This window comes from Anomaloglossus baeobatrachus, chromosome 1 (genome assembly GCF_048569485.1).
Source record: "Anomaloglossus baeobatrachus isolate aAnoBae1 chromosome 1, aAnoBae1.hap1, whole genome shotgun sequence".
Taxonomy (NCBI): domain Eukaryota; kingdom Metazoa; phylum Chordata; class Amphibia; order Anura; family Aromobatidae; genus Anomaloglossus; species Anomaloglossus baeobatrachus.
In genome coordinates, this window is record NC_134353.1 from 744,031,112 (window position 1) to 744,046,131 (window position 15,020).

General features: G+C 52.2%; 1 protein-coding gene across 1 annotated transcript in view; it reads left to right on the plus strand.

The window, feature by feature from the left end:
* Positions 1-805: 805 nt before the first annotated feature.
* Positions 806-15,020, plus strand: part of ZCCHC8 (zinc finger CCHC-type containing 8) — a 167,775-nt gene continuing 153,560 nt past the window's right edge. The window contains exons 1-2 of the mRNA XM_075323130.1: positions 806-1,000; positions 1,163-1,205. Of these exons, the coding sequence (XP_075179245.1) occupies positions 829-1,000; positions 1,163-1,205 (215 nt within the window). The 5' untranslated portion in view covers positions 806-828. The remainder of the gene's footprint in view (positions 1,001-1,162; positions 1,206-15,020) is intronic.

The following is a 15,020-nucleotide window of genomic DNA, read 5'->3' on the forward strand; positions in this document are numbered from 1 at the left end:
GTATATAGACTATCCTTATGAATTTTTATATATATACATATATATATATATATATATATATATATATATATATATATATATATAGTACACAGGTTCAGCCTCACCAGACAGTAATGACAGGAGGTCTTTCTATCAGGGATTACAGCATTGATTTCGTGACTGTGCTCGGTGCTGGTCCTCCAGTGGGTCCAGTGGTCTAATCTTCGCCGCTGCTCCTGATGTCTGTCATCGACTGCAGCGCTGATGTCACGTCGACATTGCTGCAGCTAATTAGCGGGTTAAGTGGCTTATGCTGTAAACTGAGCTCACTGATTGGCTGCAGCATTTTCGTGATGCAAAAAAAAAAAAGACATCGGGAGCAGCACAAAGACGCAAAGCTGGACCTGGGGAGGGTGACTACAGGACAGTTTTGGGGTTTTATTTTTAACAAAATAGAGCAGGAAGGGTGGGGTTTACCCCTTTAGATCTCACAATGTGTAGGATGCCCTGCTGTATACTCGTGTTAGCATGCAACCATGTACAGTAAAGGCAAGCAGTGGTAATTATACACCACGCGTTATAACGGATGTTATATAATGGACTGACACCGGTAAATCATAGTTCCTACACTATGAAATAACCCCCACACCACACTATGTCTTCAGGGGACAACCACACGCGGGTTCCTGGCGCGCCCCACAGACGCCACAACTCTGCGCTCTGCGTTTACAGGCTCATTCCAGAAACAAAGATGGCGGCGGTGGCGTGCGTCACGTCACGTCACGTCTCTGACGTTGGCGGAACGCGCTATTTCCTCTATGGTACGCCTCTACGACTGGAGGTCTGAAGATGGCGGAGGTGGAGTTCGGGGACAGTGAGCTCTTTGAGCAGTTGGATGGTGAAGCCGCTCAGCCGGTGCACATACGGTTTGACCAGTCGGAGGACAGTGAAGCGGAGGCCAACAGCTTTCAGGAGCAGCTCGCCAGATGCGAAGAGACCATAGAGCAGCTGCGGGCGGAGAATATCCTTTACACTAAGGCTGGGAGTCCATTGGAGGAAGTGTCCGTCCAATAACCCCCCTCCCCTAATAATGGCAGCGCTCGGCTGATAGCGCTGCACACGTGTAATGCACATAACCCTCTGTGTCTTCTCTCCCTGGTTATTTCCTTATCCAGTCGTGCACATCAAGAGCTCAGGCGGAAGCTCGCCATTCTGTCCCGGCCAAGGTAGGACGGCTGCTTGTGTCACGCCTGATCTGCTGCGACCTGTGGTTCTTTACTGTGTACTGACCAGCGCAGGGCACTGCTATAATGTGCAGGCTGGTTACCATAGTAACTGCTCCTATGTGATGGGATGTATTTTGCTCCCAGTCTGCCCATCACTGGCCTTGTACATCTGATATCCCTAAAGTGGATTCCTGCTCTGGACAAACCAGTGTAGCCCCCACAGGGGATCACTGTGAGGGTCCCTGTGAGAAAGGGGACCGCTAATTGTAGAAAGAGGGCTTTGATTTTAGTAGTTGCATCTCAACACTTCCTGGTGTGGACATCGTGTTAGCGCCACTTCTGTCACTAAGGATTGCTGTGCACCAGTGTGCAAAATGATGTGTCAACAGTAGGATATTTAGGCTGCTTTCACACATCCGGTTTTTGCTGAGCGGCACAATACGGTGCTTTGCAGAAAAAACGCAACCGTTTTTTTTTTTCCACCGGTAGCGTTTTTTCCCCGCATAGACTTGCATTAGCGCCGTATTGTGCCGCATGGCCTTGCGTTGCGTCCGTTTTTTGCCGGATGCGGCATATTTAGCCCATGTGGCGGCTGGATGGATCGTTGCCTGTCACGGTTTTTTGTGCGGCGAAAAAAACACATTGCGCAGGATCCGGTTTGCGATTTACAATGCAAGCCTATGGACGCCGGATGTTTTTTTTGCTCTGCGCATGCTCAATATCAAGCCGCATCCGTCAAAAAAATGGACGAGCCGCATGGTAAACTTATGCAACGGATCCGTTTTTTTCGCCGCATCCGTTTTTTGCAGTGCGGCTCAAAAACCTATGCAACGGATGTGTGAAAGCAGCCTTAGGCCCCTTTCACACGTCAGTGATTCTGGAACGTTTGTGCTTTTTTTTAAACGTACCAGAATCACTGACATACGCAGACCCATTATAATGAATGGGTCTGCTCACACATCAGTGATTTATCACTGCACGTGTCTCCGTGCAGCGTACCCGCGTGTGCGTAATTGCTGCACGGAGACATGTCCATTTTTTTTCTGGCATCACTGATGTCCCACGGACCACGCAGTGGTGTGGTCCGTGAAACACGTGCCAGAAAATAACGTACTTTTAAAATAAAAAATATTTTAACTCACCCGGCGTCCAGCGATGTCCTCTGCAGCCCGTTCTCCCTGCTCCTTCTGTGCCGGCTGATTACTGTCGCGCATATTCATTATGCGCGACACAGCCGACCCGGAAGCAGCTCCTGCAGGGGTCACCGCCGGCCGGATGCTGCGTTGCGGGAGCTATCAGCACCATGGACAGCGGGAGCGGGCGCAGGTGAGTGAATCTCTAAGTGCAATCACGGGCCACGGAGAACGGAGCCCGGATTGCACTTAGACAACCCACGTGTGCCGTGATTTTCGGCACATGCAGGGACATGTGCGTGTTTTACACGCCAGTGAAATATGTCTGTGTTTTTCACTGACGTGTGAAACTGGCCTTACTGTGAGATTGTCATGCACCAGCGTCTAATGAACACATCTCCCCATTAACCTGCAGTGTAATCCGGCTGCCGATCCCATGATACCCGAGCGAATGCGCAATCATCAGAGCAATGATCTTCTATGCAGCACAATAGCACATCGTTCTCAGCAGCACATTGATCTGCGCTGCTTATTACAATGGTGTATGATGTGCGCTTGCCATCTATTACAGATTATTCAGTGTACATCAAGGTGGTCGGCCGGTAGAAAAACACTAAACTTCTGCTGATCAGCAGGTATTTGCTCCTAAATCTGAGAACAGCATAATTTAGAGACAGAGACCCAGATTTCAGGGATGTCACTTTCTGGGCTGTTTGCTGTCATTTTGATAATATCAATGTTTTCTTTGCTGCCGATCTAAGGCTGTGTGCCCACGTGTGTGCGCTCTGCGCCGCAGCGTATAAGTCACTGCATGTCCGCTTCAGAGCGCAGCTGAAAAGCTCCGTTCTGAAACTTTGGTGACTGCAGAATTCGTGCGCTCTGGATGCTGCCTCTCCCTATAGACAGAATGGAGACAGCATGCAAAGCGCATGAAAGAAGTGACAAGTTGTTTTTTAGAACGCAGCGATTTGGCAGCATGCAAATCGCTGCGTTCTAAAACCCCACGTGGGCATGGATTATGCACAGTCTTCATAGATTGTGCAGGGGACACATGCAGTTACGCTGCAGTGCAGAACGCAGCGTAAGTGCATGCAATACGCACACGTGGGCACATAGCCTAACACTTAGGCTACATTCACACTACCGTTCCGATTTTGCTGTCCAAAAGAAACAGTCCTGTTTTATCACGGATGCATCCATGTGACAACCGCATCCGTCCCTTTCTGTTCAGTATATGGTCCATGTGACTTCAGTTTGGTTTTCTTTGTGGACCGCAAAAAAAAAGGAAGGAGTGTTACATGCAGTCCAGGGTATCTGGCCAGATGCTGGTCCCCATCCAGCGCAAAGGTGTAGGAGCAAGCGATTCATACTGATCACGGCGCGGCTGTGACACTGCTCCCGCGGCAGCCCTTTGTTCTTCCAGAGCCGGCCGCTCATTAGGTTCAAGTCATATTCACTTCTTCCCTGCTCACCGGGGTCTGTGATTGAGTGCAGTCAGACACGTCCCCACGCTGAGTGACAGCTGTCTGGCTGCAACCAATCACAGCCGCCGGTAGGCAGGTCTATTTCGTACAGTACAATAAATAAATAATAAAAAATAAAACTGTGTGCGGTCCACCCCAACTTTGATACCAGCCAAGCTGCTGGCTGGTATTCCCAGACTAGGGAGACCCACGTTATTGGGAGTCCCCCAGCCTAAAAATATCAGCCAGCAGCCGGCCAGAATTGCCGCATCTATGGGGTTGTAACAGCTGTGTAAAATCACCGGGCATCAAGCCCAGAGGTTAGTGATGTCACGGCATCTATCAGATATCCGACATCACTAACCCGAAAACATTCGGGTCTGGCGTTATCCAATAAGGGGGTCCAACGACTATCCATACTCACTGTCCCAGACAATGAATGTTCCCCATTAGCTGGGAGAGCAGTGCAGTGACCTGAGCTAACATCACGAGGTCAGCCCAGGTCCCCACAGGGGATGATGAGCGCTGACTACATGAGGTTAGCTAAGTACATTACCTGGGTGATGAACGCCGCTGCACTCTTGACGTCAGCACTCGTCACTGACATCCATTGTCTGCCGCGTTCACAAACAAAGTATCACGTGAGCCCGCTCGCAAGACTTGATGTGAGTATGTTGCAGGCATGGAACTCGGTGGCGGGCATGGAACTCGGTGACAAGCGCTGACTTCAGGAGTGCAGCAGACTTCATCACAGCAGGTAATGAACTTTGCTAACTTCCTAGTGTCGGCACCCATCATCCCCGTGGCTGCTGGCACACTGCTGTGCAGGCGGATGTGGGGCTGGCGCGGGTTCGGAATTCAGACTGCAGGGGCACCTGACGGAAGTTTTTCCGTGCGGCTTCTGGGGATTTTGCGGACCAGTTGACTTGTATTGAGTCACGGTCCGTTATTACGGAACAAAATGGGACATGTTCCATAATAATAGAACGGACATACGGCAACCAATGTGTTTTTTTTTTTGTTTTTTTTTTCTGTAGCAACCGATGCACACAGAAGTGCTTCCGTGTGCCATCCGATCCTACACAAAAGACATTGAAAAGATGGTCCTGTCTGTAGGTCCGCAAAAAAAACAGGAACTGAACAGGACAGATGGAACGGTCGTCTGAATGAGCCCTTATGCAGAGCTCATGAATATGCTGGACTATCTTGCAGCACACTAAACACACCAAGTAGTCCTCTAATGATAACCTACTGCTGATTAAACTGTGATTTTTATCAAAACTACTCTAAGCGGCCCAGTAAGTGACATCACTGGAATCAGTGTCTCTGTCGCTACATTTTGCTGCTCTCAGATTAGGTGACAAAAAAAATCTTGCAACAGATTCCCTTTAAGTGCCACCTGTTATGTGTACTCACACCTTAAAAGGAATGTCAGTAGATTTTTGCTACTTCATCTGAGAGCAGGATGATGTAGGCAAAGAGATCCTGAATCAAACGATGAATCGATGAACGATGAAAATTACTGTGTGCAGCTGTTCTGACAGAATCTGTATTTTTAGCTTTAGTTATGTAGCTGAGCCCAAGGAGCTGTTCCCACCCACACCAGGCTTTCTGTAGAGATTGTGCTTTGGCAGTGAGGTGTCAATCACAGGAGGGGGTGCCAGCTAGACCGAGCAATGATAATCACTAAGTGATAAAGCCTTTAGTTTAAATAAACAGCAAGGAGCTTGATAAGAGGCATACCATATTTTTCGGACTATAAGTCGCACCGGACCATAAGACGCACCCTAGTTTTAGAGGAGGAAAATATAACCTTTTAAGCAAAAAATGTGGTCATGACACAGTTATGGGGCGAGGATCTGCTGCCTACACTGTTATGGGTGTAATGTCCCCAAATTCTCTGCTAAGGTACCCCATCCTGGTAATGATCCTCGTTCCATCCTGCTATATGCCCCCTTCCATCCTGCTATATGCCCCCTTCCATCCTGCTATATGCCCCCTTCCATCCTGCTATATGCCCCCTTCCATCCTGCTATATGCCCCCTTCCATCCTGCTATATGCCCCCTTCCATCCTGCTATATGCCCCCTTCCATCCTGCTATATGCCCCCTTCCATCCTGCTATATGCCCCCTTCCATCCTGCTATATGCCCCCTTCCATCCTGCTATATGCCCCCTTCCATCCTGCTATATGCCCCCTTCCATCCTGCTATATGCCCCCTTCCATCCTGCTATATGCCTCCTTCCATCCTGCTATATGCCCCCTTCCATCCTGCTATATGCCCCCTTCCATCCTGCTGTATGGCATGTATCCTGTATTGCACAAAAAAAATAAACGTTTATACTCACCTTTCCTCGCTCCATGCAGCATCGCTCCTCCCCCTGTCTGTGGCGGCAGCAGCACTGCTGACCTGTGGGGAGCAGTCACTGTTCCCTGCAGCATCGTTCGTCCTGCTGTTTGCCGGTCAGCTGACCTGCGTGACTAGCGGCGCGCACAGCGATGACGTCATCGCTGTGCTCACCGCTCGCTACACAGAGATCAGCTGGCTGGCAGACAGGAGGAGATCGCGGTGCTGTAGGGGAACGGTGACGGGTGACTGTACTGATTCACCGCCCCCGGCGCTGACCTGTGTGGAGCCATTCCCCTGCAGCATCGCGATGTCCTCCTGTCTGCTGGCTGATGTGTGTGGAGAGCGCGCACAGGGATGACATAATCTCTGTGCTCACCGCTCGCTTCACAGATCAGCTGGCCGGCAGACAGGAGGAGATCACGGTGCTGCAGGGGAACGGTGACGGGTGAGTGTACCGTACTTATTCACTGCCCCCCCCCGCGCAGCTAATGATGCGCAGCTAATGATGCGCGGGGGGCAGTGAATACAGCCACACATGAGCACTTCAGGCTGTAGTTGCCAGGGGTGATCATGCGGGCAGGCTGTTTAATATGCGCGCACCCCCAGCCCATTATTCCGCCCACCTGTCAGCGCTGGCTTTAGCGCTGAGAGATGATGGGCGGGATGATGGCTGTGCATATGTAATCAGTGGGCCCACGTGGTCACGGCAGGCTGCTACAGCCTGCTCGTGCCGCCGATGACCCGCAGCACCCTCATTCCCGGCCACAGCCCTATATTCAGACCATAAGACGCACCCCCTACTTTCCCCCAACATTTGGGGGGAAAAAAGTGCATCTTATGGTCCGAAAAATACGTAGTTGTTGTTTTTTTTCTTATTTTACTTTTTTTTAACCCTTATGCAAGCTGAAGCCAGCATGCTTTAGCAAAAACTGAGTTTCCCTTTCAGTGACCCTTCATGTAGCATATATACATTTTTGGTACAATATAAAGATTCTCTACAAAGTGGGAATACTTTAGACCGTGTTCACATTTGAAGCCTGTAGCATGATGCTCAATCACAGCTGTTATCTGTATTTTTCGCTTTATAAGACTCACTTTTGTTCCCCCAAAACAAAAGTGCGTCTTATAAAGCGAAAAATATGGGGGTGCGTCTTATAATCCGAACATACGGTGTGTGTGTGTGTGTGTGTGTGTATATATATGTATGTGTGTGTGTATATGTGTATATGTATATAATATATACCGTGTTTCCCCGAAAGTAAGACAGTGTCTTACATTCTTTTTACCCCCAAAAGTGCCACTATGTCTTACTTTCGGGGTATGTCTTATATTGGAAAAAATCCCACAGCAATCGCAGCAAGTCTCCATGTAATGTACCGTATGGGGACTTGCCGCGATTGCGCCCTAAGTGTACCGCAAGTTAAGGAAACTTAACCACCAGCGGCTGCACATGATGGCACTGAGGCTGCGTGATTTTGTATGTTGTCCATGGTCCTGATGGACCACGGACAACATTACTGCAACATTTCAACATTTCTCGGTAGCCGAGCGTTCAGCTGAGCGCCCGACCGCCGGCATGTGTCAGCTCTCAGCCGCCGGCATGTCAGGGCGTTCAGCTGAGCGCCAGACCGCCGGCATGTGTCAGCTCTCAGCTGAGCGCTAAGCCGCCGACATGTTAGGGCGCTCAGCTGAGCGCCAGACCGCCGGCATGTGTCAGCTCTCAGCTGAGCGCTTTGCCGCCGGCAAGTCAGGGCGCTCAGCTGAGAGCTGTCACATGCCGGCGGCATGTCGGGGCGCTCAGCTGAGCGCTCGGCCGCCGGCATGTCGGGGCTCTCTGCTGAGCGCTCGGCCGCCGGCATGTCGGGGCTCTCTGCTGAGATCTCGGCCGCCGGCATGTCAGGGCTCTCTGCTGAGATCTCGGCCGCCGGCATGTCAGGGCTCTCTGCTGAGCGCTCGGCCGCCGGCATGTCAGGGCTCTCTGCTGAGCGCTCGGCCGCCGGCATGTCAGGGCTCTCTGCTGAGCGCTCGGCCGCCGGCATGTCAGGGCTCTCTGCTGAGCGCTCGGCCGCCGGCATGTCAGGGCTCTCTGCTGAGCGCTCGGCCGCCGGCATGTCAGGGCTCTCTGCTGAGCGCTCGGCCGCCGGCATGTCAGGGCTCTCTGCTGAGCGCTCGGCCGCCGGCATGTCAGGGCTCTCTGCTGAGCGCTCGGCCGCCGGCATGTCAGGGCTCTCTGCTGAGCGCTCGGCCGCCGGCATGTCAGGGCTCTCTGCTGAGCGCTCGGCCGCCGGCATGTCAGGGCTCTCTGCTGAGCGCTCGGCTGCTGTAACTGTACTGCAAAGAAGAAAAAAATTAAATAAATTCATTTTTTACTACGTCTTTTTTTCGGGGTGCGTCTTACATTAGCCGACCCCCCCCCCCAAAACCCCCACTACGTCTTACTATCGGGGAAACACTATATATATATATATATATATATATATATATATATATATATATATATATATATATATATATATATATATATATATATATATATATATATATATATATATATATATATATATATATATATATATATATATATATATATATATATAATATTTATTTATTTATTTTATATTTTTACAGGGTCCAGGGGAGGTGGGGGGGCTGCTCTGGAGCGGTGCTGGGCGCTTGTGAAAACTGCAGGAGGGAGCCTTCGATCTCCCACTCGTATAATATGCACTGCCGCTGTCCATCACCGTGGTGCTGAAACCGCACCGCAGCGATGGGCTGGGGCAGCGGCGCATATTATATCTGCCTTCGCCCTCCTTTGATCGCACGTGATCCCCTGTGTTAGATATGGCCCCCATACTGCTGCCCATAGTAAAATAAAAAAAAAGCTTTACTTACCTCCAGCGCTGATCTCCCGGTGTCTCTGCTGCCGCTGTTATCAGACACGCAGAGATGATATCACTCTGCTGTGCCGATCACATGACCGGCACCGAGAGCCAGGAAGTGGAGGAGGAGCAGCAACACGGAGGGAGACATGAGGAGGGACAGCGCTGAGAAGGTAAGGAAAGAGTGTTTTACTATGGGGGCCATATCTAACACAGGGGAGGTGTGCCATCTATAGGGGCTATGGGCAGCACAGGGGGACGTGTGCAATCCATAGGGGGCCATGGGCAGCACAGGGGAACGTGCCATAAATAGGGGATGTGTGTCATCAATGGGGGACATGTTGCATCACTGGGGGACGTGTCCCAGCACAAGGGGGCTATATTCAATATAAGGGGGCCATATCCAGATTAAGGGGGGTAATTTTAGGATGGAGGGCTATGAGGGACATATACCCTATATGACTTGGTAGACGGACACTGGCATTATAAGATGGACCCCATTTAACATTAAAAAAAATCTTTCTCTGACGCCTCATTGGGGGACACAGGACCATGGGTGTTATGCTGCCTATCGATAGGAGGACACGAAGTAGATGCAAAAGCATAGCTCCTCCTCTGCAGTATACACCCCCTGGCCGGGCCAGCCAACCTCAGTTTTAGCTTAGTGTCTGTAGGAGGCACATCCTTTCAAGGTTTTGTTATTTTTTGAGGGCGACGGTTTCCCTTAGGGACCGATCTCCCAATACCATCAACGGGCAGGAAAGCGGAGTGTTGCCTCCACGTACCCCCTCCTGCGACGCTGGATCCTGGGCTGCCTTTTACTGGACGACGGGTCCCACAGACACCAATTTTCCAGAGGCCAGGGCAGAGGCACAATTCCTCAGCCCCTCTTTGCAGGCCCTGAGTTGATACATATTGCACCTGTGTGGCCGGACACAGCAAGCTGACTCTGCTATTCCACTGCCTGGACTGAGGCAGTGTTAAGGTGAGATCCCCCCTGACTGGTTTCCCAGACAAAGGGAGAAAAGACGGTGCAGGGAAGGCTCCCAGGACTACTGAATTTACAGTCTTTTATTCCCACCATAGCTGCGTGCTGGCTGGAGGAGGGGAAAGTCCCTTGCTGATTGCAGGGACTCCTGCAGAGATAATCTACTGGTAGCTGTGTGCTGACTCAGAAGCTCCCTTCCCGCCGTTTTTTACTACCCACAGCAGGGGGGGCACACTGACTTCTTCTTGGCGCTCTTTTAGTTTTAGCGCTAAGCCCGGCCCCCCCACTGGCCGCAATAAGCCCCCCCCCCCTTCCTGAGGACGCAGGGCCATCGGCTGATTCTGGTGAGGTACAACGAAGCAAATACAATCCTTGCTTCCCACTGCTTCACTTGTAGCTCTGCATATCATTGCTCCCCCTCCTGGCATACTCCTATTAGGAACATGCAGAACTCTAAGGGTACTAAGAGTGCTATGGCTCACATAGTCTATTATTCAGCCTGCACTGCCTGCCACGCTGAGCTACCACGTAAACACACCTCTTCTCTCTGTGAGTCCTGTGCCCCTATAGCCCCCCAAGATCCCTCGCCACCACCGCCGCAACAGTCAGCCCAGAGCCTAGAGCTCCCAGCCCACCGGAATGGGCACAGTTTCTGTCCCAATCCATGGAAAAACTGTCACAGAACCTGGTGCTGGCTATGCAATGTCGTCCTCCACACCCTTCTGGGCCCCTGGACGGAACGCAGCCTGACGAAACCCCTATAGAGGATTCTTCTGAGGTAATCCGGGCCCATGCTTCACCGGTTACAGGGATCAGGAAAAGAGCACACGGCCGGGTGTCTCCAGCACTCTCTCATGGCCCCCATGGCTCTCCCTCGGGAGCACACAGGGCAGGCTCCCCCACACGCTCCACGGCTTCTGAAGAGATGGAGGAGGGAGAATGCTGTTTGTACCAGGATGATTCCTTGGTTTCAACCTTCCCAGATGATCAAACTGCAATAGACTCCCTTATAGCAGCAATCAACCAAACTCTGCATGTGGAGGATCCCCCATCCACTACCACTGACCATGCGGTCTCCTTTAAGAGGGCAAGGAAACCCCAAAAGGTTTTCGCTGATCACCCAGAGTTTCAGGATATCCTCACAAAGCAAAGGGAGAAGCCTGACAGGCGCTTCGGTAACCGTAAACTCATGGCGTCCCGGTACCCTTTTGCCTCACCTGCCCCTAATGGCTGGGCCGATCCGCCCTCGGTCAACCACCCCGGTCCCCCCCCCCCCCACCCCCGGTCTCCTGCCTTGCCACAAAGACGCTCCTGTCTTTATCCGATGGTTCCTCCATCAAGGACCCGACAGACAGGTGGAGCACCTCGCCCGCTCTGCCTTTGAGGCTGCGGGTTCCTCCCTCTCGCCCTCCTTTGCCTCTGTGTGGGTCGTAAAGGCGATCTCGGTCTGGGCAGAATCCCTTAACACTTCGCTTGAGGAATCCCAGTTCCCTGATACCATCACAGAGGTAACAGCTCAAATTGCCGCTGCGGCGGAGTACCTCATGCAGGCCTCCATTGATGCTGCTACCTGCGCAGCTTTTGCCGCCTCAAATACCATAGCCATCCGTAGAGCTCTCTGGCTCCGACAATGGCGAGCGGACTCTGCCTCCAAGAAGTCTCTCACGGGCCTTCCCTTTTTTCCAGACCGATTGTTTGGCAAACGTCTGGACAAGCTCATTTCTGACGCCACGGGAGGAAAGAGTACCTCCCTTCCCCAGCTGAAGCCCAGGACGACCTTCACCAGACGTCCACAGTCCTCGTTCCGCTCCTTTCAGAACTCATTTGGTTGGTCGACATCCCGCTCTGCCCCCGCCACTAGCCGCGGACTACGCAGGGACCGACCTTCTCAGCTCTCCCCGAAACCCACTTCGTCATGGCAGCCTAGACCGAAACAGTCCAGAACTAGGGAGACTCGTCCATGACGTTTTCCCCCCTCATGACTTCTTTGGCGCCCCGGAAAACACTCATTGTAGGAGGTCGACTGCGGCTGTTTCAACACATCTGGGCTGCCGCCTCAGACGACAAATGGGTGCAAGACCTTGTGTCTTCCGGTTACCACATAGAATTTCGGACCAGACCCCCGAGTCGGTTCCTTCTCTCAAACCCCCCAAAGACTCGAAAACGACGCGAGGCCTTTTTCTCAGCAATCCAGTTGCTCCAAATAGCAGGAGTGATAATACTTGTCCTGGACGACGAGAAGTTCAGGGGTTTTTATTCCAACCTTTTTGTGGTCCCCAAAAAGGATGGGTCAGTTCGACCCATCCTGGACCTCAAACACGTGAACAAACTTGCACGTACGGAGATTCTGAATGGAGTCCCTAAGGTCCATTATTGCATCCATGGTCGAAGGGGAATTCCTCTCCTCCATAGATATCAAGGACGCGTACCTGCACATACCCATCGCTCCAGATCACCAAAAATTCCTCCGCTTCCCAGTTCAGGACTCCCATTTTCAATTCGTAGCCCTACCCTTCGGCCTTGCCACCACGCCAAGGGTCTTCACCAAAGTCATGGCGGCCGCCATGAGCATCCTTCACGCCAGGGGAGTAGTCGTTCTCCCTTACTTGGACGACCTCCTCATCAAGGCCCCTTCCTTCCGCGACTGCTCAACCAGCGTACAGATCACCGTGGACACCCTATCCCGCTTAGGGTGGCTATTGAATCTAGACAAATCATCCCCGGTCCCATCACGATCCATCACCTTCCTGGGCATGTCCCTGGACACCTGTCGGGGCTTGATCTATCTCCCTCAGGACAAGGCGATCGCTATTCGACAAGCGGTACGCTGCCTTCTACGTCCTCCGTCTCGCTCCATTCGATTCAGCACGAAGGTGCTCGGCAGGATGGTGGCGGCTATGGAGGCAGTACCTTTTGCTCAACTGCACCTCCACCCACTGCAGCTAGCCCTTCTAGCTTCCTGGGACAAGAGCCCCTTCTCCCTGGACAAACATCTTCACCTGACGCCTTCAGTCAGGTATGCACTCCACTGGTGGCTTCGGCCCTCATCCCTATCGAAGGGGAGATCTTTTCTCCCAGTGAACTGGCTGGTCCTGACCACGGACACCAGCCTCCTAGGCTGGGGAGCAGTGTACCGGCACCACACTGCTCAAGGACGTTGGACGCCCCAGGAGTCTTCCCTACCCATAAACATCGTGGAAATCCGCGCAATCTTCCTTGCGCTCAGGGCGTTCTGCCCTCTGCTAGCGGGTCGTCAGATTCGAGTCCAATCGGATAATGCGACAGCTGTAGCCTATATCAATCGGCAGGGGGGCACCCGCAGCAAAGCGGCTTATCTCGAGGCCCACAAGATCCTCAGCTGGGCCTAATCGACGGGGTCAGTGATATCAGCGGTACACATACCGGGAGTAGAGAACTGGGCAGCAGACTTTCTAAGTCGCCATGGCCTGGCCGCTGGAGAATGGTCTCTCCACCCAGAAGTGTTCCTACACATCTGCACTCTCTGGGGTACACCAGACGTGGATCTAATGGCCTCAAGGTTGAACGCAAAGGTACCCACGTTCATAGCCAGGTCACGCGACCCGCAGTCCATCGGCGCGGATGCTCTAGTCTTCTCCTGGCACCACTTCCGCCTGCCTTACATATTTTCACCTCTACACCTGCTGCCGCGGGTAATCAGGAAGATCAAGGCAGAGGGAGTCCCCGTGATATTGATAGCACTGGACTGGCCCAGGCGCGCCTGGTACGTCGAATTAGTACAAATGCTCGCAGACGTACCGTGGCGCCTTCCAGATATCCCAGACTTGCTGACCCAAGGTTCCATTTCCCATCAGAACTCCAGAGCCCTGAAGCTGACGGCATGGCCATTGAGACCTGGGTATTAACAAGAGCGGGATTCTCCCCCGCGGTTATTTCCACCATGATCAGCGCCCTAAAGCCTGCTTCATCCCGCATTTACCACCGTACGTGAAAAATCTTCCTTTCATGGTGCAGGGAAACTAACGTCCAGCCTATGCCTCTGGCCATCCCCAGAATTCTCGACTTTCTACAGTCTGTCTTGCAAGCAGGGTTGGCTCTCAGCTCCCTTTAAAGGGCAGGTCTCAGCGCTCTCAATCTTCTACCAATGTCGCCTGGCTCAAAAACCGCAAGTCAAGACCTTCCTCCAGGGCGTTTCCCATCTAGTTCCCCCGTACAAACGGCCGCTGGACCCATGGGACCTCAATCTCGTTCTAGACGGTCTCCAGAAGTCTCCCTTTTGAACCCCTCAAGGAATCCTCCCTTGCTCTTCTGTCCTGGAAGGTAACATTCCTGGTGGCAATTACGTCCATCAGACGGGTTTCGGAGCTGGCAGCACTCTCTTGCCGCGAGCCTTTTTCTGATCTTTCACCAGGACAAGGTGGTTCTGCGCCCCCTTCCGGATTTTCTTCCAAAGGTTTTTACCCCGTTTCATTTGAACGAGGACATTGTTCTGCCTTCCTTTTTGTCCACACCCAGTTCATAGGGTGGAAAGGTCTCTGCATTCGTTAGACCTCGTCAGAGCTCTCAGATATTACATATCCAGGACAGCCCCCTTTAGGAAAACGGACTCTTTGTTCGTCATTCCTGAGAGGCCTAAGAAGGGACAGGCAGCTTCAAAGGCGACTCTGGCTCGCTGGATTCGCTCTGCGATCCAGGAAGTCTACCGCTTGCAACTCAAGCCCATTCCTAGTGGGCTGCGGGCTCATTCCACGCGAGCAGTTGGCGCTTCGTGGGCCATTAGGCATCAGGCTTCAGTAGAACAGGTGTGTAAGGCTGCGACCTGGTCTAGCCTACATACGTTTTCAATGCACTACAGAGTCCATACCCAGGTTTCAGCTGAGGCAAATCTGGGTAGGAAAATTCTGCAAACGGCAGTACAGCACCTCTCTCAGTAGGCGCTCCAGGCTGTCTGGGACTGGTTCCTAGTCCTTGGGTTATGTTGTCTTCTTTTATCTTTTCCCACCCATGGACTGCTTTAGGATGT